At 37.2% G+C, this 24,265-nt stretch overlaps 1 protein-coding gene across 5 annotated transcripts in view; it reads right to left on the bottom strand.

Annotated features, from left to right (window-relative positions):
* Positions 1-23,980, bottom strand: part of ERG28 (ergosterol biosynthesis 28 homolog) — a 29,305-nt gene extending 5,325 nt beyond the window's left edge. The window contains exons 1-5 of one of the 5 annotated variants that reach the window (XM_074235685.1): positions 23,823-23,980; positions 23,133-23,271; positions 22,565-22,719; positions 18,157-18,333; positions 1,257-1,347 (exon numbers count right to left, since the gene is read on the bottom strand). In XM_074235685.1, the coding sequence (XP_074091786.1) occupies positions 1,257-1,347; positions 18,157-18,289 (224 nt within the window). In that variant the 5' untranslated portion in view covers positions 18,290-18,333; positions 22,565-22,719; positions 23,133-23,271; positions 23,823-23,980. The remainder of the gene's footprint in view (positions 1-1,256; positions 1,348-18,156; positions 18,334-22,564; positions 22,720-23,132; positions 23,272-23,822) is intronic. The other 4 variants (XM_074235689.1, XM_074235687.1, XM_074235686.1 and 1 more) reach the window with 4 other exon arrangements.
* Positions 23,981-24,265: the final 285 nt, after the last annotated feature.

The raw sequence follows: 24,265 nt of genomic DNA, 5'->3' as shown, positions 1-24,265 counted from the left end.
AATGAAATTCTGAAATGATTAGAGAGAAGCTGGAGTTTGAAGAAACCTGGCTTTTGAAGGACCCTGATCCACACATGTGGCTCTCCAAAAAACGTCTGGTATTTTGTTTGGGGGAAAGACTGCTGCAGAGAAGAAAGCTTTGAGCGCCCTCCAGTGGTTCAAAACAGGGCAAAACTATGATGGTAAATAGGAGTGCTTTCCAAATTAAAATCTGATCATCAGACACTTTGAAATTTGAAATGTATTGATGGAAACCTTACATACTAGTCCAGTGAATTAGGATAAATGGAAATCAGGGAAATTTCAGAGAATCATAAGCGTATTTTCATTCTGAAAGAAATGCCGCACAACATAAAACCTGTTCTCTCTGCATATATCTGGGGAAACTGGGTAATGCTGTGGATAGAGCATTAGGCCGTATTCAGGAAGATTGATTTCAAATATGGTCTCAGATTAGTCATCCTGGACATGTCACTGTTCCCCTATTTGCCTCAGTTCCTCCTTTGTAAAATGGGAACATACTGGAGAGGCAATGGCTCACCACTCTAGTATTTTTGCCAAGAAAACTCCATGAACAAAAGTCCATGGGGTCACATAGAGCAAGACACAACTAAATGACTGAAAAACAGTATGCAGAGAAATAATTCCCATATACTGCCATCACTGAAATCCTTTCAAAGCCTCAATCCCTCAACCCATTCATATTATGTGAAATATTGTTTTTGAAATGCTGATGTACAAGATTAAATTACTCTATGATTTCAACCATGTAATGAAGGGGATGAAGTTTTCTTCTGTAAAAATGGAGTTAGTCCTAGATTTATTCTAAGTCCTAGAATTACTAAACATAAACCAATCTCCTAATATACCATCGAGGTATTAGATAGAAAAGTTCAGCCCTCCTGTTTTATTCCTGAAAGCCATTGCATAATTTTGAGTATGGCTTCTTTGGCTTTAAGAAGATTGTGAGGCCTGATTTCTTCTGCTTTCTAAGGGTAGAGTTAATACATATATAAGGGATCTTATCTAGGATATCTAGGATATATGGGATAGGATTTATACTGTTGGCTCAAAAGGATCTTTAAGACCTTAGGGACCACTTTAGAGACCCTATGGGAGCAGAAGTGATGAACACTGTTAACAATATAAACTGAATAGAATTAGGATTAAGCAACTGGCTGGGAATGGGGTTGCCTGACTCTCTGGTGTCTGAAGCTCAAAAGAAGGACATTGAAGTTACCTCTTCCTTTACTTACGTCTTGTTGTGGATGTCAATGGCACAGAAGCAGCGAATCACTGATGAGAGCAGTGTCCAGATGCCAAAGGTCCGGGCTTGGAGGCCATTCACTATGTGGTAGAGAAATGGAAGAAAGAAGCTTAGAAGAAGAATGTTAATAGTGTGTATTTCTACCAGGCTCCAAAAAGTCTGATCTATGACCAAAGGGAACTCATGGGAGAGAGGGAACTGGACTTGAAATTACTCTGGTTGGGCAGAGGAGATACGTTTGACGTGTATAACATGGGGATTGTGAAGGACTTCTCTTTTTTGGGGAAATGTAGAAAATTAGTCAGGTCTCTTGAAAGTGAGAGTTGCTGAGCTATATAACATTTTCCATTAATGGGAAAATAGGGCACCTGTCACAGAACTTCAACCACAGAAATTATTTATTAATTATCTGTTAGGAGATAATCATGTCATGTACTAGATAGCATGGGAGGGAAAAAAATTACCCTCATAGGGTTCACAAGTCTAGAAGATAGGTTAGAATAACCTATGTATGGAATATATATGTACGGAAGACTCCAACATATTTTATACAAAGTTTATGATAGTAGGAGATAGATAAGTAGGAAGGGAATAGAAGGCTAATACCATCTAGGACAGGGCTGTCCAACTTTACTTTTAAAAGTTTTTATTGAAACAATAGACAATATATTTTGATTTGCCATTTTAGTGAGAGCTCTGTGGTAGCCCAGTTTCATTTACTGAAGCTTTTAGTAAATCCACAGACTGGCTGCATTAAATCCACAGACCCGCTGAATAAAATCATCCTGCAGGTTGCAAGTCTATAGCATTTTGGACAGCCCTAGTCTAGGGTGTATTAGAGGGTAATCAAAGAACATCATGAAAGAAATAGCTGGGCAAGGCAAGATTTCAGCTGATAGAGATAAGAGGGTAGATACACAGGCAGGACAACAAAGGATATATAGAAGAGATATCCATTTTGGCTTAAGCAAAGTGAATTGATTGAAAAGATAGGGTTGATGACAGATCTTAAGAATTTAAATAGAGAGATGTCACAATTAGGTACATAAGGAGAACTAATTCCATGCACAATAAAGGAGGGATTAGAGAAGAGAGTAGAAGTAGGGAGACTGGTTAAGAGACTTGAAATAGTCCACAAATAAAAGAAATCTGAATAAAATAACTGATAACAGTTTAATATCCAAGATAAATAGAAAAAGAGGACCAAAAGCTAATCCCTAAGAGAAATGGTTAGAACATATGAATAGATAGTTCTCAAAGGAACAAGTGCAAACTATTAACAATGCTTAATCAAAGAAATTTCCCCAAATCACTAATAATTACAGAAATGGAAATAGAAACCTCCCAAGGAGATACCTCACTCCTAGTAAATTGTCAAAGATGATACAATATGAAAATAGTCAATGTTGGAGATATTTGGGAAGACAGGCAGAATAATGGATTCTTGGTCAAGCTGTGAGTTCTGTAAAGCAATTTGGAATTATGCAACTAAGTGGCTAAAATGCTCATAAATTTGACTGAGAGATTCCACAGGTAGATATATATCCCAAAAAGTCACTGACAAAAGAAAGGTTTCATTTACACTAGACTTTTTATGATAGAAAATAACCAGAAACTAATTGTTTTTGCGTGAATTTAAGAAAATATTTCTGTGCTAGTAAGAAATGATAAGATGAATATAAAGAAACATGGAAAAACTTGTAAAAATGATGCAAAGTAAATAACCAGAAAAGTAACAAGTAATGATTATATCAATGTAAACAGAAAAAACAAAAACTACTTATGAAGATGAATGGTAGAAAATTATAAAGAATACACTAGGGGCAGCTAGATGGCACAGTGGATAAAGCACCGGCCCTGGAGTCAGGAGTACCTGGGTTCAAATCCGGCCTCAGACACTTAATAATTACCTAGCTGTGTGGCCTTGGGCAAGCCACTTAACCCCATTTGCCTTGCAAAAAAAAAAAACCCTAAAAAAAAAGAATACACTTGATTCCAAAGAAACATCTCTCCCCTACTTCTCTATAGAGGCAGGGGGACTTATGGTTATGGGACATTGCATGTAATGTCAGATTTTTAAAAAATGTATTGATTTGCTTTGTTAATTTTTTTCCTTCTCCCCTCCCCAAATTCTTTGTTATAGGGGATGGTTCTTTATGAGGAAGGTGGTCATAAAGGAAAATCTAGTTTATATTTTAAAAAAAAGATATTAAGCCTATACTGGTGGATTAGAGACACAGAGATTTAATTAGATATGGGAGATAAGGAAGGGAAAAACAAAGAAACCCTCTAGGTTCAAGATTTTGAATAATCTAGATTAAAAAAAAGAGGCTTCTCACCAAAAGGTGGACACTGACACCAAAATCAAACTATTAAGGAAACTATAATTATCTAGTTCAATTTTTTCATATCCTCTTGCTTTCACATTCCTTTTCACTTGTACTCTTCCAAACACTAATGTAGATATTTAACCCACCATTCACCAACAGAAAAGGCTGTTCCTACTCAAAAACTGTTGAAAGATGTTGTAGGAGGGCAACTAGGTGGTGCAGTGGATAGAGCACTAGCCGTGGAGTCAGGAGGACCAGAGTTCAAATCTGGCTTCAGAAACTTAATAATTGCCTAGCTCTGTGACCGTGGGTAAGTCATTTAACCCCTTGCCTTAAATAAATATAAAAAATGCTCCTGGAAGTTCTACAAATTTGTCATCTAATCTCTACTGGCTTTTCACTGCTATAAGGCAATCCTTGTGCTCTTTCTCCACTGACTGCCTTTCATTCTTTGTAGCCCATCTTCTAAACCTTATTTCCTAAAGTCACTTATACTGTAACCAATTCTATACTGCCATCTGAAAGAGGTTTTGCCTGTTTCCTTCTCTCTCCCCCTTCCCTTCCTAGATACTAAAGCTTTCTCTTCTTAGATTACTTTCCATCAAAATCTGGGATACTAATGCATTGTTGGTGGAGCTGTGAACTCATCCAACCTTTATGGAGAGCAATCTGGAATTAGCCCAAAGGGCAATAAAAATGTACATACCCTTTGATCCAGCAATATTATTACTGGGTCTATAATCTGAAGAGATCATGAAAAAGGGGAAAAACATTACTTGAACAAAAATATTCATAGCAGCCCTGCTTGTGGCAGCAAATAATTGGAAGTTGAATGAATGTCCATCAATTGGGGAATGGCTGAACAAACTGTGGTATATGTATATCATGGAACACTATTATTCTATTAGAAATCAGGAGGGATGGGAATTCAGAGAAGCCTGGAAGGATTTTTCATGAATTGATGCTGAGTGAGATGAGCAGAACCAGAAAAATATTGTATACCCTAACAGCAACATGGGGTTGATGATCAATCTTGATGGGACTTGCTCATTCCATCAGTTCAACAATCAGGGACAATTTGGGGGTATCTTGCAATGGAGAATATCATCTGTATACAAAGAGGGAATTGTGGAGTTTGAACAAAGATCTTTAATTAAAAAAAAAGGTATCTTATGTAATTTTGCTCTTATTTATTTTTATTTTTTCTTTAAGGATATGATTTCTCTCTCAACACATTCAATTTTGATCAATGTATAGCATTGAAACAATGTAAAGACTATCAGACTGCCTTCTGTGGGGGGTAGGGGGAGGGAAGCAAGATTAGGGGAAAAATTGTAAAAGTCAAGAAAACAATAAAAAAAATTACTTTCTACCTACTCTAGCTGTATCTGGCTTGTACCTACTTGTTCACATATTATTTCCCTCAGCAGAACTAAAACTCTTTGAAGACAGGTTTTATTTTTATCTCCAGCATTTACTATGAGTTAGGCACTATAATGCTAGGGACACAAATTCAAGAAAACAAGATGGTCCCTGTGTGGGAAGGAGATCTATAAAGGGAAAGAGCTATTAGTGAGAAATTTGGAGAATGAGCTTGAATAGGGAATGAAAGTGAGAATGGCTGAGTTTCCTCAGGAACTTTCCTAGGCTTTCTCTAGCATAGAATCTAGCAAATAATAAGTGATTAATATATGTCCCTTGACAGCTGACTGATTATTTTGAGTTTAGTGATGATTTAGTTTCATACTCTATTGAGAAAATTGAAGCCATTTATTGTCTGATCCCTCTTCTTCCCAACTTTATACCCAACACTCTTCAGCATCACCCTCTTTTCCTTTGATTCTCTTTGCCAAAGTCAACCCTTCTAGCTGTGTCCTTGATCCTATCCCTCAACTGGGATGTTTACCTTAATCTACCCTCTCTTCTTTTAATCTCATTTTCTCTTTGGTAATCACTACTTCTTCCTTGCATCCTACTTATTACTAAATTTTCCATTCTTAAAAAACCTTCAGCAGGACCTGGAAAACAGATCCAGAAGAGATCATTTAAAAATTATTGGATTACCTGAAAGTCATGACCAAAAAAAAAAGGGCCTATATGTCATTTTTCAAGAAACTATTAAGGAAGGTGGCATAGTGGATAAAGCACTGGCCTTGGAGTCAGGAGTACCTGGGTTCAAATCCAGTCTCAAACACTTAATAATTACCTAGCTGTGTGGCCTTGGGCAAGCCACTTAATCCCATTTGCCTTGCAAAAACCTAAAAACAAACAAAACAACAACAACAAAAAGAACCTATTAAGGAAAACTATTCTGATATTCTAGAAACAGAAGGTAAAATAGAAATTTAAAGAATTTGCTGATCAATTCCTAAAAAACTTCCAGGAATATTATAGCCAATATTATAGCCAATTTCAGAACTCTCAAGTCAAGGAGAAAATACTGCAAGTAGCCAGAAAGAAACAATTCAAATGTTATGGAGCCACAGTCAGGATAACATAAGATTTAGCAGCTTCCAAATTAAGGGATCATAGAGTTTGGAATATGATATTCCTTAAGACAAAAGAGCTTGGATTACAACCAAGAATCAATCACCCAGAAAAACTGAACATACTCTTTCAGAGGAAAAAATGGACATTCAATGAAATAGGGAGCTTTCAAACTTTCTTATGAAATGACCAGAGTTGAACAGAAAATTTGATCTTCAAAAAAAGACTCAAGTGAAGTATAAAAAAGGTAAACAGGAAAGGCAAACAAATCATAAAGGTCTTAATGAAGTTGAATTGCTTATATTCCTGCATGGCAAGATGGTACTGATAACTCATATGAACTTTTATTAAAGTAGTTAGAAAAAGTATATAGAGAAAAAGCACAGGTGGGAGTTGAGTGTACTGGGAGAAAGGGAAAGTAGAGATAGAATGGGTTAAGTTCTTTCATATAAAAGAGGCAAGAGGGTGGCTAGGTGGCATAGTGGATAATGCACCGGCCCTGGAGTCAGGAGTACCTGGGTTCAAATCTAGTCTCAGACACTTAATAATTACCTAGCTGTGTGGCCTTGGGCAAGTCACTTAACCCCATTTGCCTTGCAAAAACCTAAAAAAAAAAATTAAAAAAATAAAAGAGGCAAGAAAAAGTTTTTGCAGTGATGTGAAAAAGGAAGGGGGGGGGGGGAATGAGTAAGCCTTACTCTCATTAGAACTGACTCAAAGAGGGAATAACATATATACTCTATTTTACCATAGAGGAAAGTAGAAGAAAGACTGGAGGGGAGTTAAGTGAAAGAAGGGAAGATTACGGGAAGGGGAAATCAGAGGCAAAACACTTTTGAGAAGGAACAGGGTGAAGGGAGAGAGAATAGAATAAATGGGGTAGGGGGGGAATAGGATGGAAGGAAATTGAGATATAACTGCACTTTGGAGGAATTGTGAAATGATTCAACAATTGTATAGAGTAACTTGGAACTATGCCCAAAGGGCTATAAAGGCCATGCCTACTCTTTGGTCTAGTGGTGCCACTGCTAGGTCTATATTCCAGAAGGGATGAAATATGGGCAGAAAAAAACCTATATGTACAGGGATATTTATAGCTACTCTTTTCTATGGTGAGGAGCTGTGATTGAGGATGCCCATCAGTTGGGGAATGGCTAAACAAATTGTGGTAAATGACTGAGTTGAAATGGTGCGGTGTTTTGAGAAATGATCAGGATTTGCTCAGTTAAAAAAAAAACAACCAAACAAACAAAAAAGACCCAACTTAAATGGGCAGATGCAATGGAAAATGTATTGTATACAAAGTAGCAGCAATATTGTAGGATGATCAGCTGCAAATGACTCACCTTTCTCAGCAAAGCTGTGACCCAAGAGAACTCTAAAGGACATATGAAAGAATACTACTATCCCTTCCAAAGACAGAGCAAATGGTGATTGAAGCATACTTTTTTTTGCACTTTATTTTTCTAGAGGTTTCTCTTTTTTGGAGGGAGGGTTATGTTTACTTTTACAACATGACTATTGTGGTAATGTTTTTCATGACTTCACATTTTTAACCTATACCAAGTAACTTGCTTTCTCAAAGAGGAGTGGGGTGGAGGAAGGCAGTGAATTTGGAACTCAAGGTTTTAGAAGTGAACAACCTTCAGGTGATCCAGCTAAAATCCAGGCTAATAACCAATAGCTAGCTTTCCTTCCTCTTTGTTGTTTAAAGACCAAAAAGAAAACTATATGACCAGGGACTACTAATATATTACTAATAAAGAATACTTTATATATTTTAAGATCTTGAAGATATAATAGAACTACTCTCAGGCCTTCTTAATTATCCTCTATTATCCTGATGATGAATAGAGAGTTCACAAGGAGTATATATATATATATATATATATAGTAAAGCTTCAACATTCTTGGAGGTAAAATGGGCTTAGAAAATAGAGAGGAGAGTAAAAGACTCGAATGCTGATATACTGAATTGATAGGAAATAACATTGTTGGGTTGACTGTAGTCTTCAGCTAGAGACTGCTGAAAACAAACTTTTTGCATAAAATTCTTTATGACAAAATCTTAATTCTGATAATAAGCATGAAATAAGATGTGGTACACAAAATAAAACTAGTTGATTTTGTGTTTTATATTTGATTCCTGTCTGTAGTTGATGCTATTCAGTAACTCTGTTTTTATAACAAGCCAAACCCTGTTTTTTTCTGTCTTGGAGCAAAAAAGTTCATGAGTTTAATTGTTCAGTCTTCTTATCTCAATTTAAATGCAAAAGTTTAGTTTTCACCTTTGATCACTTTTAAAGAAAAATTATGAGTTAAGTTTGGGGGTTCAATGTTCTCATAAAACTTTAATTCAAAGGATATTATTATCTCAACTCTGCCTGCAATACACTTTATGCCAGGGACACTTGTTATTCCTCATAATTTCAGCTTTTGAAAAACTCTATTACATTTGTTTGCTATTTGAGGGTCTAACAAGCCTACCGGGTTCCATCTTTGACTATTCTTGCCCAATTACAAAGGAGTCTTTTCTCACTCCCAGGGGTCAATGAGTTTGCTTTCTCTAGTCCATTACCAATAGCTTCAAAATGCAAATGGGTCCCATAACATCAATCAAGCATTCCTCTAAGGAAGAGAGGAGTTGTCACCGACCCTAGTGAAGGTTGACCCGCTTTTCTTAAGGTAAACAATCATGTTGTCCTCATCATAATGCTGACAACCACGTAACCAATTGTATTATTTCCTTACCTACCTTGTTCTGTTCTTTTTTTTTTTGGTTTCTAAAAAAGTGCTGTGCCTTCTCCTCAAGCACTGAGGAAGCCATCTGACCCACTTTGTCAATAAGTTCATGCCCTGAAAATAAATTGTTTTCTTGTTTGAAGAAAATGTTTATTTTTGTTGAATTTTACTCAACAATGCAAAACATTTTTTCCACCAGTAGTTCCCTAGAACTGTGACCTTTTTTGCTAACATTTTAATAATAAACAACTATTTCAGACAATATTCAGTTTTCATAATACAAGAAATCCATGGTATCATAAATTTTGTGATTGTTGTTTAGTCGTTTTTTCAGTCACATCCAACTCTATGACTCCATTTGAAGTTTTCTTGGGAAAGACACTTGAGTGGTTTGCTATTTCCTTTTCCAGTTCATACTATAAAGCACATGAAATTCTCAAAAATAAAACATTTTTAAACCTGAATTTTGCCTTCCATTGCTTCAGATAGCTGTGTTAGGACCTTGTAATGTAAACTATCCTGCTATAGATCTATCTTAGCTGTCCTCTGAAAACCAAGGGAGAGATTGTGGAGACTTTAGTTACTGTTGTTGTAGAACACCAAGACTGAGACTAGCAAGCTCTTGACATCCATCATGGCTGGTTGATGGTGTTGGAGAACATGAAAGTTGCACCAGCTTGAAATAATCCATCAGCATCATCTGCTTTGTGTGCTGATTGAGAGGTCTCATAGTTTGGGAGAATAGCCAAAATGAATTAATATTTAACCTTGAGGCTCCAATGGATAATAGGATTGGTAGCTTTGCTATTTTTAGCTAGCTGGTTGATTAGGCCAGTAGCTGCACCACAAGGGTTAAGACCCAAAGGACTGGCACTATGCTTTGGGGATATAATTGCAACATAAAACTTGAGTTTTAAAGGCAAACAGTGAAAATATGCAATGAATGCACAGGGAGCTTTTTACAACAGTAAGATAAACATATTGCCCACATAGAGCTCTCATTTTTTTCTCTACTGTGCATAGCTTGCCAATGCAATTAATTCTATGCCAAAGTTAAACATGCAAATGTTGAGCATTGAATGTATGTATTATATTCTCATATTACAGTTCATTCTTGTTTAATTCCTTGGATTATTCATTCATGCTCATCACTTTATGTTCCTCAATTCCTGTATTTTGTTTTGTTTTTGAAAGTTTCTACTCAGGTCTCTTCACCAGGAAGTTCAGAAGTCCTTTTTCAATTAGGGCCCATTTTTTTTTTCCCTGGAGGGGTGGTTAGATTCAGTTTTACTGGTTGTTGTTTTGGGGGTTTTTTTGGATGTAAAGCTCTGAATTTTCATCTTTTGGAATTTGGTATTTTAAAGTCTCTGCTCCTTTTAATGGTGGTTGCTAAATCTTCCTGACTGGGTCTCTGGTATATGAACTCTTTGGTTGCTTGTACTATTTTATTCTTTAACCAGGGAATTTTGAATTTTAGCTATGCTATTCTTTGAGGTTTTCATTTGGGGGTTTCAGGAGATGATTTTTTTCTATTTCTACTTTATCATCTGATTCTTTTTTTTTACATTTGATTTTTATCTTCTTATTTTCACAATTACATGTGAACACATTTTTTTAAGATTTTAAAAAAAATATGTTGAGTTCCATATTCTCTTCTTCCTTCCTTCCCCTCCTCCCTTCTTGAGAAGGCAAAGAATTTGATATAATTTACATGTGCTTTCATGCTAAACATTTCCATATTAACCATGTTGTAAAAGAAAATGAGGGAAGGCTAAGTGGCACAGTGGATAGAGCACTTGCCTTGGAGTCAGGAGTGCCTCAAATACTTAATAAATACCTAGCTATGTGGCTTTGGGCAAGCCACTTAACCCCACTGCCTTGCAAAAAAAAAAACTAAAAAAAAAACAGAAAATGAAGACCAACCTCCTCCTCACCCCAATAATAAAGTAAGAAATAAAGGTATGCTTCAATCTGCATTCAGACTCCATCTGTTCTTTCTTTAAAAGTAGACAGCATTTTTCATCAAAAATCCTTTGGAAATGTCATGGATCATTTTATTGCTGAGACTAGCTAGGTCATTCATAGATGATTGTTCAATATTGCTTGTTACTATGCACAAGATTCTCCTGAATGTGCTCATTTTACTTTGTATCAGTTCAAATGACCCTTTCCAGGTTTTTCTGAAAGCATTCCATTCATCATTTCTTATAACACAATGGTATTACACCACAATCATAAGTCACAACTTTTTCAGTCATGCCCTCAATTTCCAAATCTTTGCAACCTCAAAAAAAGAAATGCTATAAATATTTGTTTTCTTTGATTTCTCTGTAATACCGATCTAGTAGGAGTATTTTGCTGGGTTAAAGGATACGTAGTTTTTATAGTCCTTTGAGCTGTTTCAAATTGCTCTCCAGAATGACAGGATCAGTCCACAATTCCAGTAACAATGCTGAAATCTGGCTTGGCTAAGCCACCTTCCTTCATATTTTTTTCATTGATTCACTTGACATTCTTGACTTTCTGTTCAAGTGAATTTTATTTTTTTAAACTTTAAAAAATAATACTTTTGGTAGTGTGACTTATGTAGCACTGAATAAATTACATAGAACCATCAATTTTATTATGTTGGATCAGTCTGCCCATGAATGATTAACCTTTCTCTACTTTAGAGTTGACACTATGAGTGAAAAAGAGTTTGTAATCGTATTCATATAATTCCTGGGTTTGTCTGGACAAGAGATTCATATTTTATTCTGTTTGCAATTATTTTAAAAGGAATTTCTCTATCTCTTCCTGCTGGGCTTTGTTTTACCCTCTAGTTCTAAGAAATCTAGGCAGTTAGCTTTTATGATTTCTTGAAGTATGGTGTTTAGAATCTTTTTTCTTTTTTGGTCACTGTTTTAAGGTATGCTGGTGATTATTAAATTATCTTTATCTATTTTTCAGGTCAGTTGTTTTTCTTTCTTTTTTTTTTTGCAAGGCAAATGGGGTTAAGTGGCTTGCCCAAGGCCACACAGCTCAGTAATTATTAAGTGTCTGAAACTAGATTTGAACCCAGGTACTCCTGACTCCAGGGCCGGTGCTTTATGCACTGCACCACTTAGCTGCCCATCAGTTGTTTTTCTATGAGATATTTTGCATTTTCTTTCATTTCCCTCCTCCTTACCCCCCCCCCCCCCCCCCCCAGTTTTTTACTTTAACATTCGCTTCTATTTGGTAAATTTTTATATTCAGGGAGCATTTTTCTTGGTTAAACTTTTGTGCCTTATGTATCAAGTTGTTAATTCTCTTTCTAAATCATCCTTTCATAGCTCTCATTTCTTTTTCCATTTTCCTCTAAAGTGCACTATTTTTTTTTTTAATCTTTTTTAATTCTTAAAAAATACTTGTTTCATCCATCAAGGATTCTGTTTGGCTCTGTCAATGTTTTCTTTGAGGCTTTGTTGTAAATGTCTTGGAGGCATTTATCTCTTGATTGTTTCTGTCACCATAACAACTCTTTATGATGATGATTGCTCATTCTTCCACAATACTTTCTGATTTCACTCTTTAAGTGAGGACAAAGTTCTACACACTTCTGGAGAAAATGTCTGGGCTGTGCTTTTGTCCTTATGAGTCCTCCTGCTGCTTTCTTGGGGTATTGAGTGTTATCTTATTCTGGAATGACAGGAGTAGCTCAGGTGAAAGATCTGAAAGTTCTCAAGTACTTTCAAAGTGATGTGATCTAGGGGAAAAGTCTGATTGCTCTTAAGTTTTCCTTATTGCCCAAAGCTCTGCAAGTTCCAGACTTGGGCTTGGATATTGGCCCTGGTCAAAATTGCAGTAGATTGCTTTAGACTTAGACATTATTAGTTAGCTAGAAAGCTCTGAAGGAGCACAGTAGAACTGCAGAGTCCCCTTTGGTCTAAAATTCCTTCTTTGATTACTTGCTGTAGGTTTCAGCTTAGACTGGAGGTTGAAACTGACAGTCTTTCTACTACATTGGGAATCAGTCATCCTGTTGTTTGCTTCTGGACTTGCTCCTTGATCAATATATAGCTTAGGGTTCACAACCATGCCTTATCCTGGAACATACCTAGCTAGGCAGATACCCTCCTCAGTTCATCCTGGATCTGTGACCAGAGCTTCTAACTGGCATCTGTTCCATCACCCTCCATAAAGTTTGGGTTCTCCAGTATAGTTATGGGACCTCTTTTTGTCGTATTCCACAGCCTTGGGTTTCAATTCCTTTGTACTGGAATGCTGTATACCCTGCCCCTGGCCAGACCTGTCCCCAGTGTTCACAAATCTCTTTGTCTCCCTAAGCTAGCTTGGACTTGAAATAGGACTCACTGTGATTTTTTTCCTCCTGATTTTCCAATCAAGATTTGGTCTCCTACCTTATACCTATCAGAAATGATTAATGATAGAGGGGATATGGGGAAAAATTGGTACACTAATGCTTTGCAGATGGAGTTGTGAGCCACTAATGCTTTGCAGATGGAGTAGTGAGCTGGTCCAACCATCCTGGAAAACAATATGGAACTATGCCCAAAGTTTTAAAACCCTGATCCAGAAATACTCCTACTAGGTCTGTATCCCAAAGAGATCAAAGAAAAAAGAAAAGGTCCTATATGTACAAAAATATTTTTGGCAGTTCTTTTTATGATGGCAAAGACCTGGAAATTGAAGGAATGCCCATGAATTGATGAATGGCTGAACAAGCTGTGGCATATGATTATGCTGGAATACTGTTGTGCTAGAGGAAATGACCCAGATGCTTTCAGAAAAACCTAGGAAGACCTACTTGAACTGACTGCAAGTGAAATCAGCAGAAACAGAACACTGGAACATAATAACAACAAGTTTGTACAATGAACAACTATGAAAGACTTGGTTACTTGGATTGGTACAATGATCCAAGACAATTTGGAAGAACTGATGAAAAATGCAATATACCACCTCCAGGGAGAGGGAACTAATGAATTCTGAGTGCAAACTGAAGTATAATTATTTTCACTTTATTTTTTCTTTCTCCCCCCTCCCTTTATTTGTAACATGGTTAATATGGAATATGCTTTGCATGATGTCACATGTATAATTGATATATTTCTTGCTTTCTCAGTGGAGGAAGGAGAATTCAAAATTTTAAATAATGCTAAAAATAAAAAAAATAAAATTTTTCAAAGTTTGGTCTGGTGTATTTCTAGATATTTGTGGAGGAGTTGTGCTGAAGGAAGTTTGGTTATACTTCTTTTTGCTACTCTACCTTGCCAACAGTGTAATATCATTTATGTTAATTTCCTAGATACTTTGGATATCAGACTTTTAACATCCCTTTATCATTATCCTTTAAGAATTCTACCCAATAATTCAAAGAAAACAATGGTGATAGAAAGAACAAAAAAGCCAGAGACTTAATACTGTATAATTAAAATGACCAAGTTTTGCTACAAAGAAAAAAATCTGAAAATATACTTTATACCTTTCTTTGCAGAGGTGTGACATTTTGTGTTAGGTATTGCATAGATTGTCAGACCTGTTGGATACGTTGGTTAGTTTTACTGAATTATTTTTCTCTCTCTTTTTAAATCTTTGTTACAAGGAATGTCTGTTTGTGAAGGAGACGGGGGAGAAGCATATTGGGAAATGAAGACAAAGTAAAAACCCAAAAGGTATCCATAAACATTCTTAAAATATCTTACAGTATTCAGAAAAACAGTAATTTAATTCAAGTATATCTTGTATCTACCTATTTGAACACAAGCTTCCTGAAGACAGTGAGTTATTTCACATTTTATTTTGGTCTTTCCTTCTTCTAGGCCCTTGTCCAGTATCTTGCAAGTAGTAGATGCTTATAATTAGTATTTGTTAAATTGAAGGAGAAAAAACTCCTACCATTCTTCTCTTAATCATATCTGTGAAGAGTACTGAATGCTCTTATGCTCTTCTAATTCTTTATACACTGAATCTTTTATATTTGGGTATGATATAAAATTATAGTTTTTATATCTAAACTATCAATTTAACTTGATATTTTAAATATGAGATCTTTGTCCAATATAAATTTAATACTGGAAAAAAAGAAACACATTTATATCAACAGTCATACCCTAAGTGAAACCAGATGACAAATATGTTGAAGCTAGGTGAAAGACAGCTCACAGTACTCTTTGGAAAGGAAAAACAAAGGAGTGGAGCAAAAGTCTACTTTTGGATATGTTGAATTTGAAATGTAAGTGGGATTTCTGAGTAGAACTATCCTTTAGGTGTCTGGGATGCATATCTGAAAACAGAGAGAAAGGTTGAATGAAAGATACATATTAGGAAGTCATCTTCATAGAGTTTATTCTTTTCTTTTAAAGAGAAAAGAGTCTGGGGAAACTAGGTGGTGCAGTGCATAGAGCACTGACCCTGGAGTTAGAAGGACCCAAGTTCAAATCCTATTTCAGACACTTAATAATTGCCTAGCTGTGGGACCTTGGGCAAGTCACCTAACCCTATTGCCTTGAAATTAAAAAAAGAAAAGAGTCTCCTGGACAGAACCTTTGGGAATTCAACAATAAGGAAGTAGAGATAGGAGCTTACAGAAAGGATCAGGATAAAGAACAGAAAAGTAGTAAAACCTACAGGGCACCCTGTTCACAGTAATCATACTTTATGTTTTCTGATCCTGGAGTTCATTCTTGGTCTGGTATCATCATAAAGATTATGATCAGAGTAGGTTTAGGAATATTGCTAAAGTCTGGAGCTGTTCCTAGAGATCTGTCTAATGACTAAGAAGTAAGACCAGGCCTGTTCCAAGATTGACTCAAGAGGGTTTAGAAATTCTAGAATGAAGCAAATGTTCATAGCTGGCCTTTATAAGAGATAAATTCATGAATTCCTTACTGAATCTATCCTTATATCCTCTACATACCTATATTAGGTCTAAATGAAATCAGTTTTGAACAAAGTTCTGTTTATTCATGTATCTGTATGGATCTGATCTACTTATGTTGTACTCCAACACTACACTTTGAGTAAAGTAACTGATAATTCTAGTAGGAATCAAAAACACATTTTGTGCTCCCTCATAAATTGCTGCATAAGTTGGTTGACTTTTCTGTCACACTTTTAGCATTGCCTCCATAATAGATGCATAAGTCGATTTTATTTGCTATAATAGTAATATAGAAAAAGGTAATATTTTCTAGCTGGTATAAATATTAAATTAATATATATCACTAATTCTAATCAGATTGTGTATCAGCTAACATTTGTAAGGGATTTTCCAAAGCATTCCTAAGGATGGAAAATTAATGTAATCTAGATGAGAGATGACAGCAGTTAGCAAGAATAAAATTTGCTTAGAAATCTCACAATATCTATTTCAGTTGAACTTTCCTTTCTCATTTATTTTTTTTTATTTTTATTTTTTTACTAAAGGAAGACTAACCTTTATGTATTTAAGGCAATAGGGTTAAGTGACTTTACTTAAGGTCACACAACTAGGCTATTATTAAGTGTCTGAGGTCAAATTTGAACTCAGGCCCTTCTGACTCTAAGGCCAGTGCTCTATCCACTGTGCCACCTAGCTGCCCCTCTCATTTACTATTAAGAGCTAACAGGGACTACCTTACCATCTTTGATCAATCTGAGGCTTCTTGTGACTTATTGCCCCTGACAACAGCTAAGAGGCTCCTTTTTCTCTCTCTGACTTGTGGTCCAATTAATTGTTATTACTAATAAGAGCTACCATTTATTGAGCACTTTCAAATATTATTTTATTTCATCCTCACAACAATACTGTGATATAAATGTACTGATTATCCTTATTTTACACATGAGGAGACTGGGGTATACAGTAGTCAAGTAATTTGCCCATTTTCATAAAGCTAGAATGTTCCAGATAAGGTCTTTTTGACTCCAAATGAATTTTTCCCCCCTGTAGGGCTACCCTTGATTTATTCACCATGTGCCACTTCATTTTCTAATGTTAAGAGATGATGGGGATTTTTCCATCTGTGGAAAAACTACAGATGCTTATACTTTGTTGAAGATATACTGCCCCTGGCAACTGTTAGAGGTTTCTTCTCCTTTCTATTCTAAATACCTAAGCCTAGATCCCTTCTAGCTTCTCTTAATCACTCTTAAATAGGAATTATTGGAATAGCTGGGGGCAGGGAAATGATCAGGAAATTAAATGCCTAGAGCAATGGTCAAGGTCTTCTAAAGACAGAAAAACCAGGGTTGGGGGGAGATTGACTGATAATTGAGGGATAATATACATTTAGGATTATAAACTCTTTTGGTAAAAAATTTTTAAAATGCCAATCCCACTCATTTCTCCAAATACTTTTCTCCTGTGAATTTTTTAATGGTTTTGTTTAAATTCAGGCATAGCCTATACTAGCTCATTCTCCTCCCGGATGTTGCTGATAATAGGATGGAATTTCTATCTAGGTTAGCTATAAATGTGACACAGAACTGTCAGCTGCTGGGAGATTTCTGCTGAAGCCAAAGCCATCTTAATTCTCTAAGCTGGTTTGATACAGTACATATCACAATGGAGAAATGAAAAATCTTACAGCATTTATAGCAGAGAGACTCTGGAAAACTGAATGACTATCTATAACATCCCCCTGAGGAAACAGATTCTTTTAGGGGATCCAATCATAGCAAGGGAGTTTGAATTTTTTCCCCTGTGGAGCTGCCATAACTTTTTTTGTGACCATAGGTAAGTCATTCTCCATCTCCATAAGATATAAGTGGCAATGAGCCATTGACTTTTTATTTCATAAAAAGTTATAAGAAAGCTACTGGGTCAGGCACTCTACTCAGAGCGTCACCTAACTGCCCAAAGAGATGCCAATCTGCTACTATGGTCACATTTTCTCCTATTCAGCTTTCTATCTAGGGTTTTCTTTGGAGAAAGAGATCTCTTTGTCACACAATTTTGGTCACAGTCAATGTGTAGATTTATTTTGTTTGACTATATTTATTGATTATGAGGAAAGTTTTTGTTTTTTAATCTCTTGGAAGGTGAATATGAGGAGGGCTATAATAATAGTGAGGCAGAAAAAAAAAAGAATAAGAGCATCATTAAAGGATTTGAAAAACATTCAGAGGGAAACATAGACAAGCAGAACACCTAAGGAGTCAATGTACTAGACCCAAGTTATATGTAATGAAGGTTTCTTTTCTTCTTCTTCTTTAACTATGAAACTGCTCATATTTATTGGTATTTGTCAAATTCAAAATGACCAAAAAAATGAAAAACTTTTTTAAAAAAACCCAGAACTTCTTGAACACTGGACCATCATCATTCCCCCTTCCTGGATAGAATGTGATGACCAGGACACTTACCAAGGTCTGGCTTGCCAGTGTACAGCTTTTCATAGAGGAAGGTGTGGTCTCGGAAGCTCTGCAGCGTGTTTCCCATGGCTATAATGGATACTATAACCAACCAGCTGCGCAACACATTCAAGAAGCGGCTCATTTCTCACTTCAGCACTACGGGGGGTTTCTCTGTCAGGAGCTATACTAGGGAAAAAGATTACAGTAGCAGGATGACAAGACAACATGGAACCAGTTATTGGGGACTGAAGTCATCCCTAGCCAATTAGTCACTTTCTTGTTTTTTCCAGTAGGAGGGTGTTTTTGTATTTGAGTTTTTTATTTGGGAGTTTAGGTGGCCTACCAATGTTATTGAGAGTCTTTAGAAGGCTTTTATTATTCACTTTTGGAGTACTGAAGAAAAAATACATAAAAAGTTATGCACAGCTTGTCTTGACTCCTGGTTATTCCAGGATTTTCTACATAGAAGCTACTAATTTTTCTATTTCCCCTTGAGAACTACACATGGAAGTGGCTAGATAGAAGCTATTATACTTCTCAGCAATGAAGCAACACCACCTGGAAATTTATTCCAAAATAGATGCTTTACATCTGCCATTTGTTAGGTTAGGTTATTATGAAGCAGCTCAAGATATGAAGTCCAAACCAAGTCTACAAGACATGAAAAAGAGGCACATTGGAAATTCTACCACTCAGCTGCATTTTTCCTTTAAGGATGACAAAAGTCCTAAGCTTTTAGGGAAGGCATAGTTACTGAAGAGATGAGAGATTAGCTGACCATTGGAAATGGAAGAGGGTAAAGGCTTTTGTTCTCCTGGATCCTGATATGAATTCTGATATAATCATTGATAGACCCTTATAGTTCATTGATTCTAACCGTGCAACCCAGATATCTCTATAATAATCATTATAAACTGTTGGTGACATGCTAGAGAAAAGGGCTTTGAGATCATCAATCTAGAGCTGAAAGGGTTCTTGCCCAACCTCCTCCTTTCATACAATGAGCAAAGTGAGGTTCAGTGATTTGCCCAAGGTCAAGCAAGTAGTGAGAGGTAGAGTTTAGACTAGAACTCATGTCCTCTGATCTAAGTCATTCTTTTCACAGCAGGCCTCAAGTCTTTGCTAAGCATTACCCAATAGTTTCTGTGATCACAGGTATCTATGACAGAACTAACTTTAGGGAGCACAGGATGGATGGACTAACAACACTAGGGACAATCCTTCCAGTTTTAGAGAAGTGAAGTTTTCAAACGATATTCACACATTCCAGATTAAGGTTTCTTCTCCAGTATTCTTTTACATACTTAACTGCTCTCACCCATAGAAAGTCTTTAATCTTTATGGCTGTTTTCATAGAACCAGCAGACTCCTTAATGTTGATCCTAAAAATTAGGGTTCAATAATTCCTTATGTCCTTACTGCCAATGTTCAAAAGTACATATACTATCGATAGTTTTAAAGCAAGGAAAAATGGAGATGAGAAAAGTATGTTATGGAAACTGTTCTCATTTCAGTCATACCACTATGCTGATCATTGAGAATAACACAGCTTTTATGTACACACACAAACACACAGGCAGGCAGGCAGGCACGCACGCACGCACGCGCGCGCGCACACACACACACACACACACACACACACACACACACACAGTGTTACTTTAATTCTTTCATTTTCTAAATGTCGAGTCCACTACAAATTCATGTTATATAACCTCAGTTGGAGCCGCACTGTTGGAACAGCATTTTTTTAGTCTTTGTGGATTACATTTATTGTAGTTGATAGTCTAAAACTTACTCTTTCTCCTCAAGTTCTCAACATTACCCCTCAATCTTTGTTAAGCAGACAAACTTTGTTGAAAAAAATTAAGTGGGGGCCACCATGAGGTCATTTTTCTTCCCTGGTATATAATTCTTTTATATCTTCACATACCCTTTTTATCACAGTCAGGATGAGGTAACTTTTCTACTTGCCAGGCTAACTGTTTTCTTTATGCCCTTGATCACATCCATCTAGGAGGATAACTTCAATTATTCCCCCCATCTCTTGTTCATATTTAATTTCTTCCCATTTAGTGCTATTTTTCCTGTTGTTCACTTCTTTCATTCTTTAAAAAACTTTTACCTGATTTTATTGTCTCCACAATCTATTGCACTATTCTCTTCTTGTTATATAATTTATAAAATACACATTGATTAACTCCTAGTAAGAGAACACTAATTGCTCCTACTTCTTCACTGTCCATTCACTTTTTTTGTGCCTTGAAATCTATAGGCCTTTTTTTTTTTTTTTTTTAAAGCAGACCCCCTCCTTTTGACATTCTTTCCTCCCCAGGCTTTCATGATACCTACTGTTCCCTAATTCTCTTTCCATCTGTCTGACTGCTATTTTCAGTTTCCTTTGCTGGATCACCATCCATCTCCAATTCCTTAGTATGAGTAGCCCCAAGGCTCCCTGCTTCTCTATATTCTCTCTTTTATGACCTTCACCTACTACCATAGTATCTATCTATCATCTCTAAGCAGGTGACTCAAACATATATCTCCAGTCCTAATGTCTCTCCTAGACTGTCAAGTCATCTCAAACTCAGCATGTCCAAAACAGAATTCATTTTTTCACATACCCCTCTCCATGAACCCTCCACTTCTATAAACTTTCCTATTTCTGTGGAGGATACCACCATCCTGCCTGTCATCAAAGTTTTCAATTTCAATTAACCACCCCCCATACATACACACACACACACACACAGACAAATACACATATTTTATTTTAGTATTTCCTTAAATATTTCCAAATTACATGTAAAAAAAATTTTGAATTCCTAATTTCCCTCTCGAACTCCTTAATAAGGCAAGTAAAATGACATCACTTGCATATGCTTCATAGTCATTTTCAACTCTGATCTCTTATTCACCCTCAGTTGCCAAGACTTCAATTCTACCTGCACCACCTTTCCTTCTTTTTGCTGTCATATTATTTCAGAATCTCATCTCTTTCCTAAACTATTGCAAAGGTCTATTCATTGATCTTTCCACCTCTAGTTTTTCCTTTCTCTACTCTTGACTTTCATACAGATGCCAACATAATCTTACCAAGTTAAAGGTCTGACCATGACATTCCTAATGCTCAAAAAGTTTCCATGAGTCTCTGATGCCTTTGGGATCAAACACATACTTTAGCCTGGCATTGAAGGTCCTCTAAAATTTGGTTCTCATCTATCTTTTCATCTTTATTTCTTCCACTTACTCAAATTACATTCCAACCAAACTAGTTGAATTTAGGAAGTTATTCATTTCCCATCTCTATGCATTCACACAAGTCATCTGCCATGCCTCAAAAGAACTCTCTTCATTTCCAACTTTCTAAATTTTTCTTTTTTCAAGATTTAGCAGTTTTATGAAGTATTTCCTGGTCTTGATTACATCTGTGACTACTTTCTCCCTCCAATTTTTTTAGAAAATCTTTCCTTTCCCCCTTCACTCCTTAATTTGCATTATTCTTATCTGTGTACAAGTACTTATCTACCTCCCTAGTAGAATGTAAGTTCCTTGAGGGCGGGAACTATTTGTTATTTTCTTTGTATTTCTATCTACATTTAACATTGTAGATGTTTGACGTATGCTTGCTGAATTGCATTATATAAGTTCTATAAGTCAGCAGAACATTCTGTAAGTCTTAAATACTAAGCAAATACTTAGGGGTTATCATAGCATTTTGAGCTAGAAAGAACCTAAGAGAGCAAGTAACCCAGTAGTTATTAAAAAGATGTGCTGTGAAATTCATGGCACCTGTTTCTAGGTACAATTTTTTGCTGCTTGCTTTTACTAGTATGGTATGGGAAGATCACCATACTAGTTCTAATCCTGGGAGGATTAAAAAAGTTGCCCTCTAACAAGTAACTCCTGGAGAACTAAAGAAGAGGATAAAGGGAGTAGGGGTGGAAGGGAAGGAGAGGCAGAAGAACCCAAAGTCAATTGCTCTGGAAACCCTGCTGCTCAGGAACCCTTCTATGTTGCCAATATGTCAAGTAACAATGTGATGTGATCAAAAAGAGTTTGAGAACTACTGATTTAATACCAAATACACATTTTATAGGTGTATGAGAATTGAGGTGAGGGAAATTAGAGGCTTCTCTAAAGTCACAGTCTCTAAAAGCATTAGTTAAACAGCTAGAAAACAATTATAACATTGGAAGAGACCTTTTCCATCAACAATTTAAGGTCCTGTTATTTCATGGTGTGGGTACTTCCTTCAAAGAATGAAAATGATATCCCTTGTAAAACCCAGGATACAGTCCTTGAAAGTTGTTGTGGCTGAAAAATCCAACACCCAGTGGTCAACCTAGTATTTAGTGTCTTTAGCTAAACTGATTGTTAGATGAAAGATATATCATGTCTATCACCTGGTCCATACCTGAAGCTTTTCCAGCTTGGTAGGACCTGTCAGAGATGCAATCTGTTGGCATAGACTTCAAGAACACAAGATGTCCTTCACATCACAATGAGGCATCTGAAGAAAACTGAAGTGGAATGACCCTGTTTGGTAATATTTTACTGAAGTTTCTCTACCTGTGAAATAGACATCAATACTCAAGTTGAAGAATCTAGGATTATATCTTATAAGACTATACTTAAAAAAAAGAAACAAAACCAAAACAGTCACCAAGCTTCAATCGAGTGGTTCTGAGTAACAATTTAAATCAAATCAACCTGATTTAACTAAAATGCAATCCTGGGAAGACTCTATTATGATATTTGGATGTGGAGTTCTCCAGTTGGAGTCTCAGATTGAAAATCCTTATGCTAGTGACCCAAGGTGAAAACAGAATACAAAATCCCTAAGAGTCCAGGGAGGTACCCCAAATAATGTGAATCTCTAAAGGAAAAGGAAGGAGGAGATGGTTCTCAAATGCTACCTCCTGTACGAGGACTATCTTATTCCCTTTTTTCCTCAAACTATCTTACATTTATTATATCCTTACTTATGTTTCCATGTACGTGCATACATGTCTCATTGAGGAAAGGGGCTGCTTCTCTTGTGTCTTTAGATCCTCATTGATGTCCTTTCCTGCTCTCTATCTAGGATTCGGTTTGGAGCACCCTGCTCTATCAGGAGTTAAACTGTAAAGGAAGATCCTGTTAGTGGAAAAACAATTTAGCAAGCTGGGAAGGTGGGCAAACAGAACCCAGTGAAGGAAAGTCGGGTGAAGGAGGGTGGTGAAGCGAGGGGAGTGGGATGAAAGGAAACCAGGAGCTTGAGCAGCAAGGTTGGAAGGGAGCGTGCGGAGCAAGATGGGGGTGGGGAGCAAAAGGAGCCAGGTGAAGGAGAGAGCAGAGCCCACAAAAGGGGAGGGGGGCACACAAGGGTGGGCAAGGTGGGGATGGAAACCCAGACATCTATCTATTCTTCTTTCCCACCGCCGATCTCTTCCCTCCATCCTCAGACCGGAGACCCTCCCGGGGGGAACAACATCCTCATCCAGACACGGTGCTGACCCCCTTCTTCAAAACCCCTCCCCCGTCTCCCCAACCCTTCCCTCCCTCGTCGCTCATCCTCTCCTTAGCCTTTCCTCTTGACCTTCTCTGGCAGCCTCCCCATCACAAGCGTCCCTGTCAGATTCCCCCCTCACCTGGGAACGCTTCCTCCCGCCCAGACCCCGCGCTCCCCATACCTGGCAAAGCGAGCCTGGAGCACCAGCGCAACCCTCAATTTCACATCAATACCCGTGTACACCTGAGACCCTTGCGTGGACCCGCCCACCTCTTGAACCAGATCCCGGATTGGTTCGCTTTGTATCAACCCTTAGTTTGATTGGTTAAAAATGACATTCCTCCGCGCAGGAGATGGGGAGTGAACGCCTTCAAAGCCAATCAACGGCGAGCGTTGGCTAAGCCGCTCCCCTGACGCGAGTTCACGTGCTCAGCCCTCCTTCGGGGAGTGGCGGAAGAATAGAAGGTTGGGCCCCGCCCCTTCAGACTGCGGCAGAGGCTCTGGCCGCGCTCTGGGGCCGACGCGGGCAGACGCGTAGGCGCGAAGGCAATGACGCCATTGTCTTGCGACGGAGGCAAGGGGCTGCGCGATGCCTCGTAGCGGGAGCTCCTGCGCTTGCGCAGT

The sequence above is a fragment of the Macrotis lagotis genome, chromosome 4 (genome assembly GCF_037893015.1).
Source record: "Macrotis lagotis isolate mMagLag1 chromosome 4, bilby.v1.9.chrom.fasta, whole genome shotgun sequence".
Lineage (NCBI taxonomy): Eukaryota > Metazoa > Chordata > Mammalia > Peramelemorphia > Peramelidae > Macrotis > Macrotis lagotis.
This window is presented reverse-complemented; position numbering and strand designations above follow the sequence as displayed.